At 40.1% G+C, this 26,456-nt stretch overlaps 1 protein-coding gene across 1 annotated transcript in view; it reads left to right on the forward strand.

The window, feature by feature from the left end:
- Window positions 1–13,325, forward strand: part of LSAMP (limbic system associated membrane protein) — a 423,147-nt gene extending 409,822 nt beyond the window's left edge. The window contains exons 14-15 of the mRNA XM_077771862.1: window positions 6,888–6,920; window positions 13,187–13,325. Coding sequence (XP_077627988.1) covers window positions 6,888–6,920; window positions 13,187–13,284 — 131 coding nt within the window. The 3' untranslated portion in view covers window positions 13,285–13,325. The remainder of the gene's footprint in view (window positions 1–6,887; window positions 6,921–13,186) is intronic.
- The last annotated feature ends 13,131 nt before the right edge of the window (window positions 13,326–26,456 follow it).

A 26,456-nucleotide genomic window follows, 5' to 3' on the forward strand; every position in this document is an offset into this window, starting at 1 on the left:
ATTGGGCTCTGTGCTAACAGCTCAGCCTGGAGCCTGCTTCAGATTCTGTGTCTCCCTCTCTCTCTGACCCTCCCTTGCTCATGCTGTCTCTCTCTCTCTCTCTCTCTGAGAAATAAAATAAAAAACATTAAAAAATTTAAAAACAAAAATGAACAAACAAAAAATGCGAATAGCCTTAAGGTTGAGGTTTAGCCCTATTTCTCTGTTTTGGCTTTTCCCCCTGAACTCCACCCAGAATCATTACTGTCATGCTCAGAAAACATCACCCCAGAGGTACTAGGCATTAAGGGTTGTACAACATGAATACAGTAAGTGGCAAAAATTAAAAAACTCTAACAACCTAAACAGAAATCACAGGCATATCCTTCTCTATGTCAAAGAAACAATAATAATAATACTTGCAAGTGGATGCCGCTGTTGCCTAAAGCCTCTGAGCAGAGAAACCTGCGAGAAAGAAATTAATAACTTTCTAAGCTTGAAAGTGGCATTGAAAATTGAATTAATAAATGTCCCCCTTTTAAGCCACCAAAATAATAAGGGTTTTGTTTTTCAAAACAGTGACACAAAAATAAAAGTCAGAGCACATAAAGCATTAAGTTCCCATCAAAGAACCTTGTAAATGTTATGCTTCAGGTCTTCAGCATCAGTGAGAGAGGATGAGGCAGCACATCGAATATTCTTCATTTCTTTTATTAAATCCCTTCATGTTTAACCCAATGCCTCTCTCACTTTCTCTAGGCAACTGGAGGGTAAGATCCCCGTTGAATTTGGACCTTCCTTATCTCCTGAACATAGTCTTACTGGATGGCCCAGAATGGGAGTGAGGGGATGGGGGGAGGGCAATTCATCATTTTACATCCTCAAACTCACATGTCATTTTCAAAACCTAAGGCATATCAGATGACCGACCTTCTACAAAGAGTTGTGTCATACACAGCAGAGGGGAGAATGCTTCCTTGTTCAAATGGCTGTGGCAGGCTAAAAAATGAGCCATTTATGTTCAAGTAAACATGAAATTAGAATAACTGCACAAACAAGATAGACCTCCAGAGCTCTGTAGATCCCACCCGTGGCTGGGAATGAATGAGTGCTTAGAAGAAGCGGGTTTGAGGTTAGGAGTTAGGAGAGTCAAAGCACTGAGAATCAATTCTTCTCTTTATGGATTGGTTGTACCCTCATCTCCTCTTCCAGATAAAACTCAAAGAAGGAACAATGCCTAAATTATTCATAAACATAGACTTGTACATTCCCTAGGGAAATAAGGGATTTTTTTCCAAAGTATAAACTCTACAGTTTCCAGTGAGACATCTCACCTCCATATCACTGACTTCAGTTCCTGAAGAGAGAGGGAGAGAAAGAGAGAGAGAGAATGAATAAATGAATCCTACCATACCATGGAAGATGAGAAGGTAAGAAGTAAGAATAAGTCTTCTGGCCTTTGGACAAAAAAAGAAACTTAGATTTTTATCTTCCAAGATTTAAATTTTCATTACTTGGGAGGATATTCTTAAGGAAATGTCAACACTCCAGAAAATTTTCTACCTACCCAAATTTGGGGACTGATGAAAGTAACTCCTGGTCCCATTTGGCTCTTCAAATGCCTGAATTCTCAGTAATAATAATTTTGCCTTGCCTCTAGGGCATGGTGATTCCTAAAGGAGAATGGAATCTTCCTTGACCTAGAATCCTAGCGAGGATAGATCTTCAGGTATTAAGTGATTCAATCCCTCATTCATTTGTTCATCCATCTATCCATTCATTCATGCATGGGCATGTATTCAGCAACTCTATTGGACACTTACTCCACGCTAGAGAAATAGTGAGCTGAGACTACAGTAGTAAACAAGGAAGACATGGTCTATGCCAATTTGAGAGGCTGAATTGGCTCTTTCTGATGCTGCAGACTTGTCTAACATGGCAAAGGTGTAATGTTAGGGGCATCTGGGTGACTCAGATGGTTAACTGTCAGACTCTTGGCTTCAGCTCAAGTCATGAACTCAGAGTTCATGAGTTCAAGCCCCACGTGAGTTCGAGCCCTACTCGGGCTCTTCACTGACAGCACACAGGCTGGTTGGGACTCTCTCTCTCCCTCTCTCTCTGCTCCTCTCTGACTTGATCTCACTTTGTTACTCTCTCAAAATAAATAAATAAACTTTAAAAATTTTTGAAAGTTAAAAGTCAAAGACAGATGAGCATAAATAAATGTGTCCTAACACTTGCCTTTTCTAGTATTAAATTCTTTCCCCCACTGTTTCCTTGTACCCCATCAGCAGGAGCTAGAGTCTAAGCATATAGCAATAATGCTTCCAGAGAATTCTAGAACTTTCTCTGTACTAAACTCCCCCAAAGTTTTGTCCATTGTATTGCTACAGGTTTACCTTTTTATTTTATTCTTTGGACCTGCACTGTTGTGCTTACTTGCTAAGTATATTTGCTAAAGCAAGATCAATATGTGGTGAGATGTTTTCCTGAAAGGTATAAAAATCATAGGTTTCAAGTGTATTCTAATGAGTGCGTCCAAGGAATCCCTACAGAAATAACATACCTGTCAAGGCAGTTTTACTTAAGAATTTGGAATCACCTTAGCACTACAGAAGGATGAATCATTTTCATTTGTTAAGGACAATAAAGAAAATGTTTTTTTCTCTTTTGTAAGAATAAGAAACACTCCTTTTGGAAATGTAACGTTTTATGCCGGCTCTGACTGAAAAGAAAGTTTTTATTTTTCCCACTATTGCCACCTGGTGGACAAAGGCAATTCCTTTAGTTAGAACATAGGAACATGTCTTTGTATAACCACAAGATGGCAGCACACAACCAAGATTTCAAAGTGCCAGGCTCAAAACATGCAGGGTTTTACTCCTCAAAAAGGAAGGTACTATTGCAACTGAAGAGGATGAATAGGAAATAATAGCACAAAATAAACACTCTGTTCTCTTTTCCTAAAGATAAATGGAACTCCAAGCCTTAAGATCATTAGCGTCTCAGGAACCAATCTATCGCAATAGGGAGTGCCTCCTAAAATTTAATTGGTAAGCTGATTTGCTTTATAAAGGCATTTCAAGCATATACATATTTTTATATGTGTGCTTTTCTTCATAGAGTACAATATTTGAGCAACGTTTTCAAATTCTTATTTTAATAACTTTTAAAAAATATTTTTTAATGTTTATTATTATTTTTTTAAATTTTTGACAGAGAAAGAGAGAGACAGAGAGTGAGCAGGGGAGGGGCAGAGAAAGAGGGAGACACAGAATCCGAGGCAGGCTCCAGGCTCCGAGCTGTCATCACAGAGACTGATGTAGGGCTTGAGCCCTCAAAGCATGAGATCATAACCTGAGCTGAAGTCTGATGCTTAACCGACTAAGCCACCCAGGCACCTTTTTAATAACTCTTTTTAATTAGTTAGTAGGGGAGTTTCTGTTCCCTAAAAGAACTATGTAGGACATGGAGCCTCTTATCCAGGCCTGTGTCACTGACTAGTTAAGCCAGGCATATTGCTGGGCTTCTCCGGACCAAAATGCTGCCTGGTCATTGTGCTTCCCAATCACTGCAGTGTGCCCACACCTCTCAATGTTCTGTTCGTCCTTATTGCTCTAGTAGACCTTTTCTTTTTTTTTTTTTCTTTCGATCTGCACTGACATGGCCTACCTGTTTAGATACATTTTTCTCTTTCCCACCAAACTTTCACTGAAAGTTCTCTCTAGAAAAGGTTTTACCACACATCTGATAACAGTGTATCTTACTATGTATATGGCAGCTTTCCAAGCACAGTATGATAATTAACATATCTAACCAATAGCACAAATGTATAAGGAGCATGTTAATTAAATTTATTTTACGGATAATGAAACTGAGGCAAAGAGAAGTTTCGTGATATTTTCTAGCTTGAGCAGAGCGCTCGATCCTCCTGTCTGCCCAGGGCCCCGAATGGTTGCTTGGAATTACCCCAGGAGGCCTGTGGGTCAGGGACAGAGCAGGGGAATCCCAGTGTTCTCTATATAAAGATGGTCCTATTAGGGATCTAGGCCTCTTTGGGTAAGAAGCAATGACTCTATGACCCTGCAGCCTCCTTACACATTCTAAAGAATGAGAGACCAAAAGCCTTGACCAAAGAAAGAAGGGAAGTTGCACTTTGCACAAAAGCAGAGCCCAAGTGTCCTCAGTCGAGAGTAAATCATGTAAATATCCCAGCGATAAACCTAGAGTTATACAGGCTATGGTTACCTAGCTTTGCCCCCATAAAAAATACCAAGGGGCAGAGGGGAATTGTAGAATAATGGACAGGGGTCTGGCTGGAGAAGTGGGAGCCCTGGGTTTCAGTCTCAGCTTTATTCTGGTGACCCGGAGCAGCTAATTAGCCTTTCTGGGCCTCGGTTTTCCATATTACGTTAAGTACATTCTCTACAGTGACTCTTCGACAATTTTTAAGGCAATACATTTATTTCAAAGAAAAGTAGAGCAGGTGTTATAAAAGAAAAATAAGTGGCAATATGTTTAATACACAGTTGAAACATTAGTGGTCAGATGATCAGTGTGGTGAACAGGTAGAGATCACTGTTTTATATCTTGATGAAATCTGGCTTCACTTCTGAAGTAACAGTGACAGGTTCCTGGCTTCTGCTAGAGTTGGGGCAGAATTCTCTCTGCATCCTTCTGTATGGGAAGGCTTCAATTACTTGTGCAAGTAATAGATTAACTCTTCAAAGACAGAAGGATGGGTGCCAATACCTTTGAGCAGCTTCAGAAGTACATCTGGAGGTCCACCGGCAGTCATAACACAAAAGAATATTCACACGAGTATCCCTCCTCCCCACATCTGACGAGTTTAGGAAAACTGTCCTTACATGTAGACACAGCTTGCTGTTAGGAACAGCCTGGCTTATACTAGTTTCGTTAATGCTGAATTGTAGCCAAACATTTTCAAGACCTCAGACTCTAGGAAAATTGTGTCCTTCTTATAGCCATCATAAGAATACCAGAAAACAGCATGCTGTTTGAAGACTTCTCCTTGTGACCTCCTTTGAGTAAACAAATGGAAAATCTTTAAGGAAATAGACCACACTGAACCCCCAGAGACTGTGCCGACCTTATTCTAAAGTTCTGACCCCTTTGTGCTAAATCAGATAATAATTTAGCTACTCAGACTCTTTGTTGTTTTAACAGAGCCTTGGAGCCTCTGTTAGGAGGATACCTGGCATATATTTATTTTTCTCATATTTCAGTGATTCTAAAGCTTTGTTGGTCCATTGTGCATTCAGAGTGCCTTCATGCATTGGCTAGACTACAACAGGGAACAGTAGCAAAGACAGCCCTTGCTCCATGGCACTCACAGTCCACTAGTGAAGACAAGCATTACTCAAAACCTCAGACAAATGTATTTAAAATTAAAACTGAGCTGAGTTTCCTGAGTTATGAAGGAGAGCAGAACTTATAAAAAAGGGACTTAATTTTACTAAGGGGACTCAGGAAGCCTTCCCTGTGGAAGTTATAACTGAATTCTAAAGGATGAGTGGGATTTCTAGTAGTGGTAACATTGGGCCATGGGCCCTACAACAGAAAAAAACATGATGCCCTGAAGGATGAAGGAAGACTGTGGGTTAGGATGCAAGATGACAGGCATTGATGAGGCTGGAGAGATGAAGGGTAGAGCTATGGATGCCATGCCAAGGATTTGGGTCTTCCTTCTGGGAGACACAAGAAAGTATGAACAAGTTTTAAGCTTCTAAATAGATGTCCAATTCAAATGAGGTAAATAAATGTCCAATTCAAAAGGCTCTCCTTAGCTTCAGAGGTCAGTCACTTTACCTCCTTAATGAAAGTGTGTTATTGATGGGGCACAAGGCCATATCCTGATCTTCAGAGGGGACAATCCATATCCCACAGCCATTGTTTGGACTCCTATATCTAATTAACCATTAAGTTGGTCCTGAGAGTCATTGTGGCGTCCTATGGAAATTTTCCATATTTACTTCTAAAGATCAAACAGTATTCTTGTTTGGTTGATAAAGATAGTCAAAAAGGAGTTCAAGTATTTGACATGCACGAGCTCCTCCAGCCGTGAGATTTGTACATTCAGCAAGTACTTATTGCATACATACTGCATGTCGGGCTCTAATGTAGGCACAGGGATACGGTGATTGACAAGACATCCACTGTTGCTGCCCTCATGGACCATATATTCTAGTGGAGGAGATAAACTCTAACCAAGCAAATAAGGAAATATATAAAATGATACCAAGTAGTGATAAGTGCTAATAACATTAATAAATCAGGGCAAAGGCACAGAAAGTGACGGAGGATACCTTTTTGACAAGGTGATGGGAGAAGTCCTTCCCGAGTTGGGGTCATTTCAGCAGAAATCTGAATGAAGCGACTGCCTGGGCCATGCAGAGATCTGGGGAAGAAACATTCCAAGCAGATGAAACAGCAGGTGCACAAGTTCTAAAGTTGGAATGGATTTATTTTGTCAGAAGAAAACCATGAAGGTCAGCTGGCTTGAGAGGAACAAACCAGGGACAAAATGCCAGGATGCGATTGGAGGCCGGACACATTCCATCATCCCATTAAATTGCAGCCAAGTGCACTTTTACATGCCATTCTCAGAGTTCCTGTACTTGTCTATACGCATAACATGTAACATCAAATATTTGTAGTTGGAAATTGTTTTATGCCACCTCCAACTGCACATTTGTTCCAACAAAACAATCTCTTTCCAGGTGTCTTTCTTTTGATCTCTACCAGGATGTGCTTCTAGTAGAATGCTCTTTCCACCTTTTGTCTCATTCTCCTTTCAGTGGAGCTACCAGAATAGCTTTGTGCTTATTTTCAGTTGATAAAAAAAATTTTTTATCTGTTTTTTGTTTTGTTAAATGTTTCTTTTTTAGAAATTGGCACCACCGTGCACTTCAAGCAAAAAGGTATGGCTCTTATTTCTATATGTTAAAGAATATATTCTATATGTTAAAATTAAGATTTCATAGCCATATATTGGGGTCTTATACACTTGAGTTTATTTCATTTCGATAATTTGTGATAATAATTTTCATAACATATTTGCCACTGTGTTTCCCAAATTACAAACTTTCTCATTCCCAAAAAGCTCTGACCTAACCCATATAATGGTCTTGATAGCTATTCATTTTTAAACCTCTGAAACTGAACAAGTTATTCCCTCTCCTACTTTCCGTGTGTGGCCATGGTTCATTCTTGCAAATCCGCGTTTTTGGCAATGTTCACTGTCCAAATACGGGCTCAGAAAAATAATAGCGCCTACTTTACTGTTTCTTGTTAGCTATTAAAGTGGGTACATGCAAAGGAAATAGGGTAATGTCTCTTACAATGAAGCTATTGAACATGTAATATTCTCTCCTGCCTCAGTGTTCTCCCAGGTTTTCATAGGACTCCCCTTCTGCAGTACATCCAGGCTGCTGGGGCCTCCCAGGAGCTACTCTACAGGCCTCCATCAACCACATGGCACAAAGCTTCCCCACAAAGGCAATGCAATCAAGTTAAAGCTTCATGAAATGCAAACAATTACCAATTCTGAGGCACCCTCCTCACAAATCCAACAGAAATCCTTATGGTGTTTATCCCCAGACCAGAGCCACAGAGAAAGCTGCATGACCAGACATCACCCTTTTTACATTCTCATGGCCACTCACTTGGATTGGTAATTGTCTCACATGAAAATGTTTTCTTCTCTGAGTCTCGAAGGGGATGAGACAGCCAAGGTCCTTCTCAATAGTGAAAACCTATTCTTGTGAGACTTAGACCCTACCAGTGACCAACAGCCACAGAAATTATGGATCCTTTGGGGCTCCTGGGTGGCTTAGTCAGTTGAGTGTCTGACTTCAGCTCAGGTAGGTCATGATCTCAAGGTTCCTGAGTATTAGCCTCGCATTGGGCTCTGTGCTGAAAGCTTAGAGCTTGGAGCCTGCTTTGGATTCTGTTTCTCCCTCTCTCTCTGCCCCTTCCCTGCTCTCTCTCTCTCTCTCTCTCGCTCGCTCTCTCTCTCCCTCTCTCTCTCTCTCCCTCCCCTCTCAAAAATAAATAAACATCAGAAATTATGGACCCTTTATTGCTTACTCCAAGAAAATGTCAGCACCTTGTTTATGGCCAACTCTAACAAGTCTTCACAGAAGGCAGCAGGGAAGAGGACATCAGAAATACATACATTGTAGCAAGATCATTTGGGGCAAGAAAGTGTAAACTCCTGTTCCCTTCAGCCCTTCTTCTCTCCCCAGTGCCATGATTATCAATTACATTTGAATTTTAAGTGGTTAGTACTAGTGGAATGAACATACGATGCCTCAGGGATTTGGTATGGATGGAGAAATTGGGCATAGTGTTATCTTTCAAAAACCATTGAGGGGCGCCTGGGTGGCTCAGTCGGTTAAGCATCCGACTTTGGCTCAGGTCATGATCTCATGGTTTGTGGGTTCAAGCCTCATGTCGGGCTCTGTGTTGACAGCTAGCTCAGAGCCTGGAGCCTGCTTCAGATTCTGTGTCTCCTTCTCTCTCTGACCCTGCCCTGCTCACACTGTCTTTCTTTCTCTCTCTCAGAAATAAGTAAAACATTAAAAAAAAAACTGAGATAAATTCCTGGTGGTATCCAAAGGAATTCTAAGCATCAGCCTAAAATTTCAAATTTTCACATGCCAAAATATTTGATGCTGTTGCAATGGAAAAGATGTAATGGACGTTACTGTGAAAATACTTCAGGGTTCTTCAAGACACTTTTAAGAGGAGCCCAAATTTAATTCTAAGACACATTGTTCAAATTAAACATCAATATATCCCCTCTTCTCTACTCCAGCCTGGAGATTATAGGCTTTAATCCCCAATTCACTTGCCCAGAGGAAGCTGTACTGGCTAAATGTGGAGAGCAGGTGGCGCCAAAGTCAATCTTATCAGGCTTCCCTTTAAACATGGCTTCCCAGGACAGGGAAGTGCCTTAGTCTCCACATCCAGATTATATCTAAGAGAGATGTAGATTATTTTTCTCCTTTGCTTGACAATTGTTTTGTATTTTGTTTGAGTTTTTGTTTTATTGTCAGTCACTTAGTCAGCCCTTAATAATTCTAAGTAGAATTCAAACTTAAACCCACCTGGTCTTTCTTCTTTTCTTGTATGGCTGAAAACAGGAATAAAATTATTATAGACCTTGATTCTTCAGTGGCTGAAAGGAATGCCCACGGATCACTGAGGCTCTGATTATTGATTATTACTTTTTTAAGAATGCTTATTTCGAATAAATCTAGTCCTAAATCCAGGGAAATGAGTCCTAAGTATTCAGGAGAAGCAACAGAAATGCACTGGCTGGATTTGAATCATAAAGTGTCTCCAAGTGTATGCTTTCTAAAGCAGGTGTTGGAAAATCACCTAGTACTTTCTTTGAGATTTTACTGAAAGAAAAATCAATTGGCTGAGTATCTTGCCTCAGATTTGCAGTGTAGAGACTTGCCAAAAATTATCATATCCTGTAATTTCAGGATGTCTTATCAACCTTGTTCTTAATCACAAACTCCCTTTTAAAAACATTGTTGTGGCAAAGTGCAGTCCAGCCTTCATGCTGATACAGAGTCTCACTTATCATCCTGTCCTGGGGTTGAGAACCTTGACCTGGTGTGTTGACTCAAGATTCTCAATCTTGCTGTAGCTGAATTTTGCCCTTGCAGGTCACATTTTAAAAGCCTTGACCCAGTTCACAAACCAATGCCTTTGGTTTGGGGGTATTTCATCCCTTTCTGTAATCCAGCCTTCCATAGTGAATAGCATTAATGATGATATACCATTTATTATGTGCTTACCAGATACCACACATGTAAGTGTATGCACACATACATAAACACATATAGAATGTGCCTAAATGCCAAGATATGAGTTTTGTCTGTTATATGAAAAACATGTAGCAATTTTTGAATTGTGGTTCTATTTGCTCATCTATTCTTAAGGCTAATTTATGTTTACAGACTCTTGCTTTCATTATATCTGTCAGTATATAAAAGCACTTGCTGAGCCTGGCCATCTGGTGTGGGAAATAAGATTTATCATTTGCATTTTCACAAATAAGCAGAAATTTCATAACTATGAACTAAAATGTAATTAATGATTTTGCTGATTATTCTGCCCTGAAATAGCCATTAACTGAAGTAGTCTCCTATGCAGTCATATATATCTATAATTGCATACACACTTGTGATGATTCTCCAACTCTCATTCATTTACTCTTGCATTTTTTCAAGTTATTTATTTACTCTCAAAACCAATTATGAAAAGAGCATGTCATAGAAGCACATCAAATAGCTATATGAGAGCACTTAATAAATAATAATTGATAGAGATGAAGATACCTTTAACAGATCCACAAAATGCATTTCAAATATATAAATAATAATTCTACTAAGGATAAAATTAAAGATTATTAACACAGTCAAACTGGGATCCCTATATATATCATAGACTAGCCTGTGAAAGTAACAGTTAATTCTCAATTATGTGTATTAAAAGACCAATAATATGTGCGTGCATTATATCATATGTGTATATACAAGTACACACACAACATATATACTTCTCTTTGTATCTGCATATATATGTGTGTACATACAATAGCAAGAATGTGATATGTGGCCATGTTTATTTAGGTCCATATATGTATATATCATGTTTTTCAATGACAGATTGTTTGCTTTCTCAAATATTTACTGCCCTTCAAATAAAGTGATAAGACTAGGCTTTTTAGACATCCCCAGTTAACACTCAACTCCAAGCTGTCTGAGAGATCATCTAGCCTGTCCCAGCACTAAAAATGAGGTTAAGGAAATAGGCAGAATTAGACTCTTTCTAAAATCCTTCTGTTTCACACTATCCCTAAGGCAAAACAAAAAAATTTTTGCTTAGTCCTGTATGGGCTCAATTTGTGTATAGTCTTTCTCTGTTTTGGAAACCATACTGACAACACTAATCCAAACAAATGTACCATAGAGTTTATGCCATTTAAAGCATATAGAGGAATTAAAGTGATAGGGAAATGCATCGCCATCCGTCTAGAAGGCCTAGGGAGTGGCCACTGAGAGAGCTTAAAGGTCACAAGCCCAAAAAGTGTGGTGAAGGGCATGGAGGGTAGGTTAAGGAAAAGCACTGGGCTGAGACTCCGAATGTGCCCGGGCACATTCCAGTGCCTGGGTAACAACTACCATCAGGTAATTTATGCACACACATAATCTTCTTGAACCTAAATTCCTCATGAAGAAACATGAAGATAGCAAAAGTGCCTTTTATTAATAAGATCCTATAGCCATTCAGAAAATTGAAGAATTGACTGACTGAATGTTTAAATTATTTACTCTGCATTTCCATAGCTTTCCAGATAATAAAGCTTATTTTAGACTATAACTATGCTGTTCAGTTTGTATATCTTCATATTTTTATACTAAGTAATATTTTTAATATTCTCAAGAAGACATTCTAGTAAAAAATATTCTATTGGAAATCATTTGTCCGAAGATCATGGATGCCTCCGTGTTTTTTTGTTTGTTCTGGCTCTTGTTTTAAATGAACCCAAAATTCGTTTGCTGGATGTTAGACAGGAGACTCACTGGCACTCGTTCCCTATGTAACCACGGTGTAGTGGTGATGGTCAAAGCCGGGAGCCAGCTGCCTGGGTAAAACCCCCAGCTCCTCTGCTCATGAGCTGTGTAAATGTGTACAACACATTTAACCTCTCTGTGCTTCTTATTATCTCACTGTGAAAAAGGGTTCATTATAATACCTGCCTCATAGCATGTGATATGCTTACATTTGTAGAGCATTTCTGACAGTACCTGGTATTAGGGCTGTGTAATTGCTGGTTTTGTTCAGTTGCTATTATTTATATAAAACACGGATTAGGAGAACATTCTTGACTTCGACATTTTCCCTGTTATCTTACATCTGATCTGATATGTTTGTAGACAATTTTGGAAACATCTGCAAACCAGGGGATGCTTCCATTGCGCTTGAAAACCATCATGGGTTTTCACACGCGTGCTCGCACAACACACTCACATGCACATTCATTCACACACAATGATCTGCATATGTGCCCTCAGAACTGCAAAGTGACCCATGATTAGTCATGTTGATTTCTCTTTTGAACATCGTCGTCTAAGCATACAGCCTTAAATCTAAAATCTCTGTTGTGAAACATACTAATATTTTCTTCTTGTAATGGATCTATATGAACAGAACTATACAAAAAGAGACAATGGAAAAACAACGCACAGGAGACAAGCTCTTGGGGCCTACATTTTCTGCCCCAATTCTCTTCTCTCTGTCTACACAAATCTTCTCCATTTTCCTCTCCATTCCCATCTCCCTCTTAGATCCAGACCCAGGTCCCCAAAATTGTGCCCATGTTGGGAAAATTACGGTGACAGTGGGAAACAGTAGGCTGCCATTCCAGGGTAAATTCTGGGAACATTCAAGTCTCAGTTCTGCTTCTGGTTTGGACTTGCCTCTCAGCTTCTCTAGGTTTTCTGGTGGCGGTGGTGGTTGCTGTTGTTTCTTTTGATTTTGATTTTTAAAGCGTCACATGAAGAGTTTGGACCAGATGATCCCCTGTGACGTCTTAAGACTCTACAAGGAGTTGACTTATTTTCTAGCTTGCAGCTAAGGTGCCATTCAGCCGTAAATGTTCCTTAGAGACAATCCCCCTCCCTGTTAACAAATAAATAATTACTGCTTCCGCCTGAGAAATGAGAGTTTCGGATTGGCTCTATATTTTATTGACGGAGATGCTGTGATGAATCAGCCAGAGGAGCCCGTGTCTGGCTGCTGAAGGACCCTCACCAAAGCTTGGAATCTTAACGAGTGCTGGCATCACAATGCTCTGCAGAGCACCGCATGCAAGAAGCGGTTGGGTGAAGAGGAGCCCACAGCACCATCAGACACATTCAGCCTTCTCCAGCAAGAGTATCTTGTATTCAAATGTGTTTCAACCACTGATACCCCTTGAGATACTTAGAACTCAAGCAGAAGGATTTAGGAAAGATTGTGAGCCCTTCTTGGGCTGTACATAAGCGCCCTGACTTTGAGGCGCTGGTACCCAGCCCGTTCTTCCCTCTGATGCAGTCAGCAGTCAGCTGTAACACAGAGCGGGCTGAATGTAACTGTTCTCTTCTCTTTCTCTTTTGTGCTGCAGGGCCTGGGTCGGTGAGAGGAATAAATGGATCCATCAGTCTGGCCGTACCACTGTGGCTGCTGGCGGCATCTCTGCTCTGCCTTCTCAGCAAATGTTAATAGAATAAAAATTTAAAAATAATTTAAAAAACACACAAAAATGCGTCACACAGGATACAGAGAGAGAGAGAGAGAGAGCGAGATGGGGGGACACTGTTTATTTCACAACTTTGTGTGTTTATAAATGGAGGGGGAAATAAAACGAAGAAGAAAATACATTTAAAACCATTTTAAGTCCATCAATAAAAAATTTAAGTATAAATCAGGGTGGGAAAAGTTCTACAAGGATATGCGTAGATCGAAGCAAATGTATGCTATATAAGGACTACATCATGCTAAGGACCCCGGATGTTGTAAAAATAAGACAAGTGAAGAAGTATCAGATGGATATTAACCCCCTCCCCTCCCCCCGCCCACACTTTATCCTTCCTTCATTCTTTTTCATCTGTGGGGAAAGAAAAACTACGGTCTTGCCTTTGGTGTTTATATTGCCATCATCTTTTTATTCTGTTTTTCATTTGAGCTGACTTGTAGCCGTTTCAGACTATCAGTGGAATCTATGCTGGAATCCCGTGTTGAGCCTTTATCTGGCTTTCCTGCCTCCACTATCTCCCCAACTTTTAAGAGTTCTTCCCCCCCCTTCAGTGTGTTCTAGCTCCCCCATATCCATCCCAGATACTCTGCTTTATTCTCCACCCCCACCCTCNACCGCCCCTCCCCCCAGCACTAGTCATGCCGCAAATGCTAGGAAGTGCCATTTTAATTTTCTCCACTGTGCGTGCGTGCTTAAGTCTCTCGCTCTCACGTGGGTATACAAGTATGTGAGCGTGTGTGTCTCTCTCTAAAGCATGCCAAGGGAATGGTCCATGTGTACATAAACTCATTGTGCTGTAGATACTGTCCCGCATTGTAATTGTGAGATGCGGCCTTGATCAGTTGCTGGGGGACATGGTGGAGAAGGAGGCATGGAGCAGAGCCCCCACCCCCACCCCATGGCTGTCACATGACATCAGTGTATATTCACACCAAGCTGTGCCCCCTTTTAAGGGCAGAACGTCATATTCCTCCTAGTCTAATCATCAGAACCCAGTCGAGAGTCACTCAGAATATCACTGTAAATGAAAGTGCCTACTATTGTTGGGGTGAGCAAACAGTAGAAAGAATCAGTGACGTCAATGATGTGACCTAGGAGAGAAGGTTTCTGATTTCACTCTTGTTTCATGAGTCTGAGGAATTCATATATTTCCTGGCTTTTTGCAGGCTTGGACCTGCTTTGCTGCAGGAGTGAGTAGCATGTGTTGAGTAAATCCCAAGAAGCAGAAAGGTCTCCAAGAGCTAACTCCCAATGAAAGGATGATGAGCCACATGGAGATCCTAAGCAGCCCTGTTTTGCCCCCTCCCTGATCTTCACATAACACTGCATTTGGCCCATGGATTCCCCTGAGCAGATTTTATTTCCTATAGGGAGAGTGAGAAAGGCAGGAAAAGTAGACAGATACCCAGGTCCCCACTCACCTTATAGAGATGTTGGCAGAGCTCTATATACAAAGCATCAACCATAACAAGAAGGAAACCATTTCTTGTACTCCTTTGCAGATTTTTGTCCTGATGTTGCAAGCTAATACTTTGTTGGTGGCTCACACTATCTCCCTTCTTCCCCACTGGTAATGTTTGCAGCACCGTTGTTCGTACCAGTCCATCATTATCCTAGGCCAACCCACTGGGATATATTCCACCTTCCCTGCTCGCTTTTCGCTTCTAGTTCCTGAAAGATACTGCGGAGGATATGACGTCTAAGTTTACATCAGTAAGAGTCATCTGAAACGTTAGTTCTTTAATCGAAAGAGCTGGGAAAATTGTAATAATTTAGGCAGAAATTGTATGCATACCACAAAGTTTGGTATCACTGGAACACCAAGATTTTCTTAGGAAAGGTCTTGCAGAGAGAGTTATTGAGGTAATAACTGATTGGATTTCAGAAAAGCCAAATATGGTTACCTCACTTAGTTTTGGGACCTGAAAAATAGCTGTCACATAATATAAAACAAGAACCTTCCTAAATGCAAATAGAAAAGGGAAGAAAAAGAAGAAAAAGAAGGGAGAGGAAAAGAGAGGAGACAGGAAAGAAGGGAGGAAGGGGGAAGGGGAGACAGAAAGAAGGAAAAGGATTTGAAATTTCTGATAGAATTGATTAATTAAAGGCTCTTGTCAATGAGCCTTGTCTTTGAAGGTAATGATCTCTTTGGTGAGCAACATTTTAAATCTGTTCTAGGGGATTCTATTGTTTGTTTTAGAAAGCTTATTACCAGCCTTCTTTTATGATTTTGCAGTTTAGACATGAAACAACAGGGTAAACAAATTGGGCTTGGGGATGGATAAGAGTATTTGTGGCAGATCCTGGCATAGGACAGAAATTCATATCCAAGAAAGTAGCTACTAAAATATAGGGAAGGTGAGCCATATTCCTATCCAGCATCAATTTATTGACAATAGGGATTTCTCTACATTTTGGTCTCAGTACAGGAATATAAGTTTATCATCCTTGATGACAAACGTTCCCCATATATTGAAGAGCCAAGTCACATCCTTACGTGGAAGCTTGAGAGGAACTCATGCTAATTTAAAGATATATAAGAAAATAAAAGTAGCAGGAGTGAGTTCAGTTTAGTATCAGTTTCAGGAACAGATCCTTGTGGCATGTGACACATTTTAATCAGACACCTAGATTTCTTATTGTCTCCACCCTATCATAAGGACGAAGTCTTGGTTTTCTAGAAAGAGATTCTCCACTGAAAGGAACGTCTGCCTTGTCAGCACCATTTGTTCCCTGAGTTTTAATATGATGGAGCATATATTAAACATAATTAAACATATATTGAATATTGTGGTGTTTGCATATATCTCTGGCAGGATCTGGGAATTTAAAAACATTTGTCCTGGCTCCTGTTTCAGAGCAAACATTGGCCCCAGAAATCGCCTAGGTTTGAGAATGTCTCTAAGCAATGTGAAGAATGGAGGAGAACATAGTTTGAAGGAAGGTCAGAAAAAAGGCAGGAGCCAGAGGACTGACACCAAAAAATTGAGCCTGAACATGGGACTTCTTGGAATTTAGTTCATCATATTGCTATAAACCCCTTCAAGAATCTTGACTGTTGGTAATCAAAACGTGAAAACCTGCCCTGAAAAGAACCAACTGGTTGGAAACAATACCATGAGAGGACCGAAATTCATCAATTAATCTGAATGACTCATATCTTTCATGTCCTTTGTATACAAAACGACACTCTACCATTCTTAAAATTAAATTCTTAGATCCAACCTTCAGTTAACCAATGCAGAAATGACCCTGACCAAGGGTTCTTCCTGAAGGATGAGAACTATCCTAGGTTTTACAACGGCACAATTATATCCTCTGTGCAATCGTTCATCAGAAGGTTTTGCCTTGTTGGAGGAAAGTCTTACTTGTTTTGAGACATCAAATCCCTCTGCCCTAAAAGAATTAAGGCTTAGGGAAAAATTGTGATTTCTGTTGGGGAAGAAATATCCTATTGACCTTTGCCTTCTCTTACGAGTCAGACAGACTTCTCCCATGGGCATTTTTTTACTACATATTCAGTCAACTGGGGCTATTCATAGAGACCTTGTAAAAGTACTCGTGATTTTAATGTTCTTGGAGAGAGAAACAAAAATCTGTTTCTCCTCCAAAAATGGACTTACCTCCTTTGCACACAAAAACTAAACTCCTCAGCATGAAATTATTTCTGAGTTATTACCTACCAAGTTGTAAGCTTCTTAACTACTCCAGAGTCACATTTTCCATCCCCAGGTTGATTGTGGTTTGACTGTTTCTATTGGCTTGTCTCCCAGAATCTCCCCTTTTGTTTTTTTGCAGGCCTTGATTATTTGTGGAAAAATAATATATATGTGTATGTATTTTTTTTAATCTTATCTTTACAGATGCTATATTTACAATATTGTATGTATTATAAGACAAATCTAGAATGATGGTTTAAAGTTCAAAGGAAGAAAAGAACTGAATCTGGTCAAAAAAAAAAGAGAGCTACGCTTCATTTAGAAAGATAGAGAACCCCATTTTTTCCACCTTGTAATTATTTGTTTAAGAGGAATTTGTTTGTGGACCAAGTTCCATGGGATTAGCCATGGCCTTGTTTTTCTCTTCATTTTCATAACTTATTAGCCTGGATTTAGTCTTGGTCACCAATAACCATCATTTTTTTAAAGAGAAATATAAGTATAGTGCTATATCTGACCTATAAAAATTATTAATATTTTGAAGACAGTGTGAAACATACCACAAAAATAGTGAGATAGGACCCTAAATTAAGAAACAAACTCAGTTCAGGAAGCCTTCTTCTTTCTTACGTACTTAAAATATTTCTCTTCCAAAGGCTACATTTGCCCCAGTGATGTAAATTTTCCATCATAGTTGGCATTATATCTGTAAACATCTCACTAAATGCAAAATGGAGTTTACATTTATGTGCATACTCGTGGAAGAGAAGTAAACTATTCTCATTTGCATGTAGCTGTGTTGTCAAATGTGGCCAACTGAAATTCAAGAGAGATTTGTTTTCACCCAGCAATGTACATCACTTTCTTCTTGGCAAGGAAGCTGGTGTTAACATTAGGTTTAGGTTTAACATTTACACCAGTGCAAATGTTTATGGATATTATGGAAAACTTATTTTAAAATCTTGATTTCCTTTCAGTGCATTTACATACTGTGTGCTGATTAATAAATTAGGCACCAATCATGTGTAAATCAATGTAAATCACTAGTTTATGTACATAATATAAATGATGTAAACTTCATTTTTCATGCAGTGCCCAAGTTCAACTAAATCTATGAATCTTAAAGAAAAAAATCAAATAAAAATAAATAACAATAAAAGCATTTCAAAGGTCAGAATGGGAAGGAGGATGACTAATGTCCCAAACAAGAAGGTTGCCTCAGCAAAAGGAAGTAGACCCACAGGAACTATTAAAGGTTCACATCCTGCTCAAGTCACAGGAGGCCACCTCCTTGTTCCTACAGGAACTAAGTGGAGTTTCTCCCAACTGCTGCCACATTTGTCTCATCTGACCCCAAAGCAAGGGAAATGAGGAAATAGGGAGGAAGGAGTTTCAAGGGCTCATGTGTCTGTTGCATCAATTCCCAGTGTCATCTTGTTACTTCTTACCTACCATCGAAGATGGCTTCTTTAAAAAGGTCCAAGTCACCTACAGCATGGTGAGCAAAATATTACTGTTTTTATTTCCCATCTGACAAAAACATTGGGAAATCTTCTTTGTCTTCTTGATTCTAAGAAAAACGTTCCATCCTTGAGAAACATCTTGCCAAGTTACCCTAGGGAATAACTATTTTTATTTAATCTAAGAGACATACATATCTATCCTAAATATTGCAAATGAGGGCAGAATTATTTTAAGTGGGAGTATCTCACTGAGGCACATTCTCTTGGAGTCTTTCTGAAGTGTCTGGGGTGTTTAAGAGAGAGACATATATATATATTCTACAATCTGAACAACCACAAAATGTCATCAAAGCGATGGCTTTGGGGATCACATGAACTTTCTGCATGGACTATTATAGAAAGAAATTTTGGTCAAATTAACATTACCCTTAAACATTACACTCCTCTACCCAAGATAAATGACAACTTTAAGGTCAAGCAGAAAGTTAAAAGAATTGGATTCTAGCATTGGGTCTGTCCACAAACAAGCTAGGTGACCTCAAGCATGCCATTTAGCTTCCTGAGACTTAGTGTTCTCATCCTGAAAGTAAGAAATTTGGATGACATCTCTAAGACCTCTGTCAGCTCTAAACTCTGATCCTGAATAAGAATTTAATAATTGAATAGGATGTGTCCAGCTGATCATTCCAAGCAGCTGTTTGTCACCTCCACATTAGTCTCTACACCACCTTCCTTCTCAGAACCATCATTCCATCATCTCCATTTCAAAAGCCAAAACTTCTAGAATATGGGGTCCCTGGACTGGTTCTAAAATTCTCTTCTGATCAAAACTTCCTAGCAATGTAGAGAAGGGACACATCCAGATTATACTGAAGGCATTGAAATAGCTTATAATATAAAATCTAACTGTTGAATTCTCTTCTAATAACCTTTCAGAGGAAGGAAAACAACCAAATTGAGTATTATGCATGTAACAAGTGAGGATGTTGTGCATATGAAAGGAAATATCAGGGTTTTTTCTCATCCGGGGCCAAGTGCCTCATTACAATGTGTCTCCTTGAAAACTCTTTGCTTGTGCTGATGGTAGTAAGCATGTGGTCCCAGGCAGGTTTAAAAGGCTGTTCTGCGAGAAACAGGCAAGATGATACATTTTGTTTTGGAAGGAATTTCTCATGGCATAAGTTTTCCTTAAACTTGACTTATAGCCTGCGAAGTCAAGCAAGTGGATAGAGAGAAAATAAGCCTCAGTTTCAAAAAGTACAAGTTGATACCATTTAAAGATGACAAGTTGAAAATAGGACAAAAATAAACACATCTGAGGAGGTTACAGAGTTGAATATAATAAGAGTTGTTGTGAAGGCCAGAATCAAATGTGCAAGTTCTCTGTTAAGTTCTCCGAGAAGAGGGCATGCAAAAATGATGTTTCTCAGGCAGTTAATGAGGAATTGCTTTCTTGTGCTATGTTCTGGATGGATTGAGCACAAGCCCACTTGTTTTAACCCATCAAAATGTAGCTCCACCCAATCCTGGAGGCTCAACCTAGCATCTGTCCAATGGTGGTTTTTCATTCATTGCCTAAGAGAACAGAAAGACTCTGAGTCTCTTATGTACTGAAGACCAGGGATTATTCATAATTTCCCAGCATTAGTATCACTTGATGTAGATAAGGGTATGTGATGTGCTTAGAATACTTAGGAAGCTCTCTTTAAGTGGGAGAATGGCCTGCCCATGGGACAACTCCCCATATCCATGGTCATTTCAGAGGTGTCTCTTTGAGTGGTACTCCTGGATCTACTCCTACAGCTACATTCTTCCCTGCGCAAGCCTTCTCTATGTAAAGTCAGGCACAGAGTAAAAATCTGCTTCTTGCAAAATGAAGAAAATATAAGAAACTATTAGCTTCATGGCCCGCGGCAGTAATTCTAAGCTATCTGTAGCTTTTTCTGGACCCACTTCCCTAAGTCTTTGCTCTTCACCAGAGAACGTCAATGGTTCATCCTGGTGATTATGGCCAAGTCCTGCTCCCTAAGTATTCACTGGGATTGGGGGAAGGTTAAAGGGAAAAAAATTGCATGGGGAGAGAAGCACGGGACAAAACCTCTACCTTCTCTCCCCCCACACTGCTCCGCCCCTTCCTTCTCACTGCTCTACTGAAGGGTGTATAAATCCTGCTCTTGGTTAGAATTCTCCTTATTAACAGTGTTATATACATATAAATATATATATATATAAATATATTCCTTTTTTTCAGCCCTGTAGACATAAACAGAAATTTTTCTTGATGATACAAACACATGGCCATTTTTAATTTGGTCTTTTTGTTGTTCAAAGTTTATTTTTGTTTATTGGATGGATTTTTTTCCCTGGATACTAGCTCTGTGAAGGAAAATAAAAAGCGCAGTGTGTGTAAAAACAAAAAAAAAAATTAAAATAAAAAAAGCTTTTTTTCCCTTTCTTTTAAAATGTATTTAAATTCTGTTTCTCTCTTCTGTTACTTTACACGTATGAATGCTCTGCTCTTCTGTGATCTTAAAACAAAATGAAATAAACGTGAAAAGGAGATGTGTCTTCGTTGAACTGAGTCAGTGTCTTGTGGTTGAATGCGCTGTCCCTTGGAGGTTTTCACGAATAAGACAGGAAATGAAGCCAGTAATGGTGAAAGTCATGTGAGGAGGGGGTGGACAAAATACTGAAAAATCACTTGAAGGCTCTCTATCAAATCTCTTCTATCACAGATGGGAATGTGGTATTTACAAAAATTGTCCTCATCTAAGCAAAGAGATTCTTTGCAGGTTTCTCTTTCTCCCTTAAGGGATCATATGAAAGAATATAAATTACCATTGGGAAGCTACAGACAAAGCATTAAGAAGTTCCAGATTGTTAGATTTGAGATCTTAAGACGTGATCCGAAAAAAACATTAGGGAGTATATACTCTTTCTTTCAAGTCTCCATAGTAGGTGTATCTTTAAGGATTAGGTTTTTTTTAATGTTTTTTTAAACAATTTTTAAAAGATTTTTTGAGAGACAGAGAGAGAGAGTGTGAGCAGGGGAGGGTCAGAGAGAGAGGGAAACACAGAATCCGAAGACAGGCTCCAGACTCTAAGCTAGCTGTGAGCACAGAGTCCAACGTGGGGCTCGAACCCATGAACCATGAGATCATGATCTGAGCTGAAGTCAGATGCTTAACCGACTGAGCCTCCCAGGCACCCCTTTAAGGATTAGTTTTAATAAGATCCTACCTGGTAGCAGTAGAAAAAGCAAAATTACTTTTTAAGCCACCTACCTTTTTTTTTTTTAATTTTTAAAAATATTTATTTATTTTTGAGAGAGAGACAGAGGTGAGCAGGGGAGGGGCAGAGAGAGAGACACACACAGAATCTAAAGCGGGCTCCAGGCTCTGAGCTGTCAGCACAAAGCCTGATGCAGGGCTCGAATTCATGAACCATGAGATAATGACCTGAGCCAAAGTCAGATGCTTAACTGACTGAGCCACCCAAGTGCCCTTCTTTTTCTACGTTTTTGTTTTTTTTTCAAGGGAGGGAGAAAGAAGTGCTAGCAGAGGAAAGGGGCAGAGGGAGAGAGGAGAGAGAATCTTAAGCAGGCTCCACACTCAGCATGGAGCCCGACACAGGGCTCGATCCCATGACCCTGGGATCATGACCTGAGCTGAAATCAAGAGTGGGATGCTCAACCAACTGGGCCACCCAGGCTAACCTCTTAATGAAAGGGCCATGTCTTTTTCAGCCTTGTAATCCTTTCAGACCTAGCACAGTGCAAGGCTAATTATTTAGCAAACATTTGTCAAAATAGAATTGAATTGTGTTCAATGCAACCAACAAATACAAGACATGTGGGATTCTTTTCTACCAATTACTGTAATCTCATCACAGTGGTGGAAGATTTCTGAATTCAAATCTATGAAACAAAAGGCAGAACCCTCCCTCCCTCCCACACACACACACACACACACACACACACACACACCAAATTGTTACACAAACATGGAACACGTGGCTGCCTGTAGCCCAAGACTGGAGAATTAAGGGTCTTCAGCATGAAGAGGAAAAGGCCCTTTCTCCACTCTCCCTGCTAAGCTATTCTCTTCTACTCCCTGGACTGGCCCATTGGGGTAGACTTTCATCACTCAATGCTACTTCTTGGCCCCAAAATTTCAAACTGTTGAAGATCTTTAGCAAACCCTGGGAATTATGTCTGAGAACACTGAAGAGGGGAGGTATTATAACTTAATCACTTCTTACAGACCTAACCATTCTCAGTGAGAAGGTTCTGGGTGACTTCTCATGGGCTTTTAAAACAAGAGAATTTTTAGCACATAGTGTGAAGTTGGGACTGGCCATGTTATCTTTACTTTGTGTCATTCTACCTGTTCACCCTGTCCCTGTCTGGCCTCCCAGATCAAATTAGAGATCTACTGGCCCAAAGAACTCCTACCTCCAGTCTGCCTGCAGGAAGAGGTTGCTCCTACCAGTGCAAGCAAACACCGGATGTGGACCTGTAAGCAGAAAGAGTCAGGGCCCCTGGAAAAAGAAAGACAAGATATAACTTTAAGGACAACAGAGAAGTCATTTTAGGCTCTCAGCTATTTTTGTGATCTAGGCCTTACCAGCTCAACTTGTCCAAGCACACTTCTCACAGAGTTTCCTAGGAGTGTTAGAATTACAAAGAAATGCAAAAAGCTCAATACTTAAGGATTTAAAGGAATGAATGGAATGCAAAAACTAGCAGTCTCTACCAAGCTAGAAAATAGCTAACCACATCAGAGATTATAATCAATGGTAAAATTCCTAGTGCTGTTTCAAAAGTAAAGATAGACCCAGCGTACATTCTTGAATTGTTTTTGTAGGATTGAAATCGTGACCCAAAGGGTTAATGAAGTTAAAACTAGCAAAAAATTTAAACTTCATATTTGTTCAGAGAACAGTTTCTCCCTAATCAGCTATTGTGTCTTCAGACACTACTGATGAATATATACTAGCTATTTTAGCAGAAGCCAGGACTCAAGGTCAACAGAAATGATTCCAGCCTATGAACAAGCCAAATCCTGTATTTCTTACCGGAGATAATAAGCCCAAGACCCATCCCATTTTTAAGGGTTCCTGGAGCATGCCCATAGCCCCTTCTGATTTGCCAGTTACCTCTGCTTCATTATCATGTCAACGTGTCCTCTTCAGGAGGAGCACAAGCTTCATTAACACAACATAGGATGTGTAGGCGTGCCTTCCAAGTATGCCTGCACAATCTTAAGCCTGCCTTTACATAAGATGACGCAGCTCCCCTTTCTGAATACCGCATCCCGAATCCTAAATAACAAGAACCCACTCACCCCTGCTCAGGAAGTCATCACTTTGGAACTTCTTCTCCACACTTCCCTTATTTGCTGCAAATATAGATTGGTCTGTGTGATAACTCCCCCTGGTGTAGTCTCTACCTGTAATCAACAAGGAGCGAACTCTGGTTACAGACATGATCAGAACCTCAGGAATGGGGAAGGATGCTGGTCAGGTCAAGAGAAATGGTGGGGTTCAGGCCCCAAGCAGCTCCAGCTGAAGAACCTTTAGAAGCTCCCACGCAGTTGTCAATGAAAAAGGACCTGCCGCACACTCTCCTCTACTGCGGCTGCAGGCTCCATCCGAAGGCTTCTGCTGTATTAACATTTTGACTCCAGATCCCTGGACTTTAAACATACCTCTCTGTCCTTATTCTTTCCTGGGTCCTAGATAATTAGCGTAACTTGCATTGCTGAGTTTTTGCCTTATTCCTAGTATGTAAACTCTCAGGCTCTATACCAGCAGGTCTTGAGATGGAATAGCCTTCAAGTAGCATCAATTCACCAAGATACATTGACACTTCAGTAAATTCTGAAAGAAAAAGGCAAACAAAATCTCCCAGAACCAAGAGGACGCACCAAGGAAAGGATTGGGAACACCTGAGTGGAGACACTTCCTACTCGCAAGATAGTTGGGTTATGTATTTGAGAAAGCTCCTAATAAACATGGTCCCTAGGTCTGGCTGACCCTTCCCTACTTTGCCTCTCACCAGCCTGGCCTGTCTACACTGCCCTGAACCAATTCAGCCCGGCCTGGAGGGTTATGTAGCCCAGCCAGAAAGTAATGAGCGTAGAGGAGGCCTGGGTCATGCTCATTAAATACACATAGGGATACACATACACATCTCTCTACCCTGCACTCACATATAATGCAGACACATTCATTCTAGGACCCGGAGACTCCGTCTGAGGGCGTGCCTCACCACTGGTAGGTACAATGTGGAAAGAGGCATGCCTCTCCCTCCGCATCTCTTAAGCCTTTGCTTTACAAACTCTGTCTTTCCATAAAAACTACCTGGTTTAGGCTTTCTCTTATGGTTCTGGAAGGATCATATCCTTATTCCTAAAGAGCAACATTTTGGTATTTTCCCTTCTTTAATCCTAATTTGTGATAAAATAATGGTACTTTCAGGAAGACAAGATATTTGGATATTAACTAGTTGGACTAACAAGGACCCCAATTACCTAATTATGCCTCACATTCTAAATTAATATTGAGAAGAAACAAGAGATGAAAACAAAGGAGGGTTAGTTTCCCATTGTGGTTAGTGTTAAAGACACAAACCTGTAGTTCCCAGCTGCTGTAAAGGGTCACATTAGATCTTAATTGGAATGAACTGAGCTTCTCTCTCTCTCTCTTCCCCTGTGTAAAGCACCGTAAATAGGCAATAGGGTCTTCATCTTCTGAAAGTCCCTTTGAAAGTAAGAAGTAATAGAGCAGAGGTTAAAACAAAAATTCCTGGTGGATACAGTCACGGTTTTCATTAACATTTTAAATGGTTATTTTTAATGGTACATTTAACGAAAGCTAACTTATCCATGGAAAGAGAATGTGGCCATTAAGATCAGCATCTGTTGAACAAACTGAGGCCCATGTTCGGTGATGCATGATTATAACACCAAGAATATTACATGCTAACAGCAGACTCATTAGCATTAATTGCTGCATTTTGTCTCACTTAAAACCTTCTGTATATATAGCATTTGCTAAATACGTTCTTTTTGAAATAAATATGCCCTGAAATATTATCGCATAAATAAGAAGGAAACTAATTCAAAATCAGCATGGGTGATGTAATGATGAGAAGGAGAGCTAATGATACCTCTGTGGCCTAACACTGATGACATGGCCTGACAATGTCAACCTGAAAAGGGTTTACATAGAGGGACACAGCAACTGCAAATACAAGGTCACTACTCACTATTTAACAAATTGTTCCACGGAAGCGGTGGAAAAATCCTCTGAAGAGGTGTGAATACACAGATGCCAGGGACTGTGGATTCATTCATTCACTTGTTTGTTCATTCCCAAATCTCCATGAAGAGACTAGTGTGGGCCAGGCACCATGCATAATTATTCAGCTGTTCCCTGAGGACAAGCTCCTGTCCTCTGACATTTATGTCTAGCTGGGAAGACAGACTTTGTTCTTTGGGTTTTTTTTTTTAAGATCTTATTTTTTTTTTAATATTTTTATTTATTTCTAGGAGAGAGAGAGAGACAGCGTGAGCAGGGGAGGGTCAGAGAGAGAGGGAGTCACAGACTGAAACAGGCTCCAGGCTCTGAGCTGGCAGTCGGCACAGAGCCTGACACGGGGCTCGAACCCACGAACCACGAGATCATGACCTAAGCGAAAGTTGGACGCTTAACCGACTAAGCCACCCAGGCGCCCCTTAAGATCTTATTTTTAAGTAATCTCTATACGCAGCTTTGGGCTCAAACCCACAACCCCAAGATCAAAAGTTGCATGCTCTATCAACTGAGGCAGCCGGGTTCCCCTGGGGAGACAGACATTTAACAAAGATTTATAAGTCAATCCTTTCATGATACAAATAAAGTATTTTAACAACGCTTTCATTGTCCTGCCATTTGGTCAAACAGACTATGGATGCCTAGATCCATGACTAGGTGAAACTGGGATCACTAGAAATGGTGCTGTGAACACTCTTT

The sequence above is a fragment of the Crocuta crocuta genome, unplaced genomic scaffold (genome assembly GCF_008692635.1).
Source record: "Crocuta crocuta isolate KB4526 unplaced genomic scaffold, BGI_CrCroc_1.0 scaffold56, whole genome shotgun sequence".
Classification (NCBI taxonomy): Eukaryota; Metazoa; Chordata; class Mammalia; order Carnivora; family Hyaenidae; genus Crocuta; species Crocuta crocuta.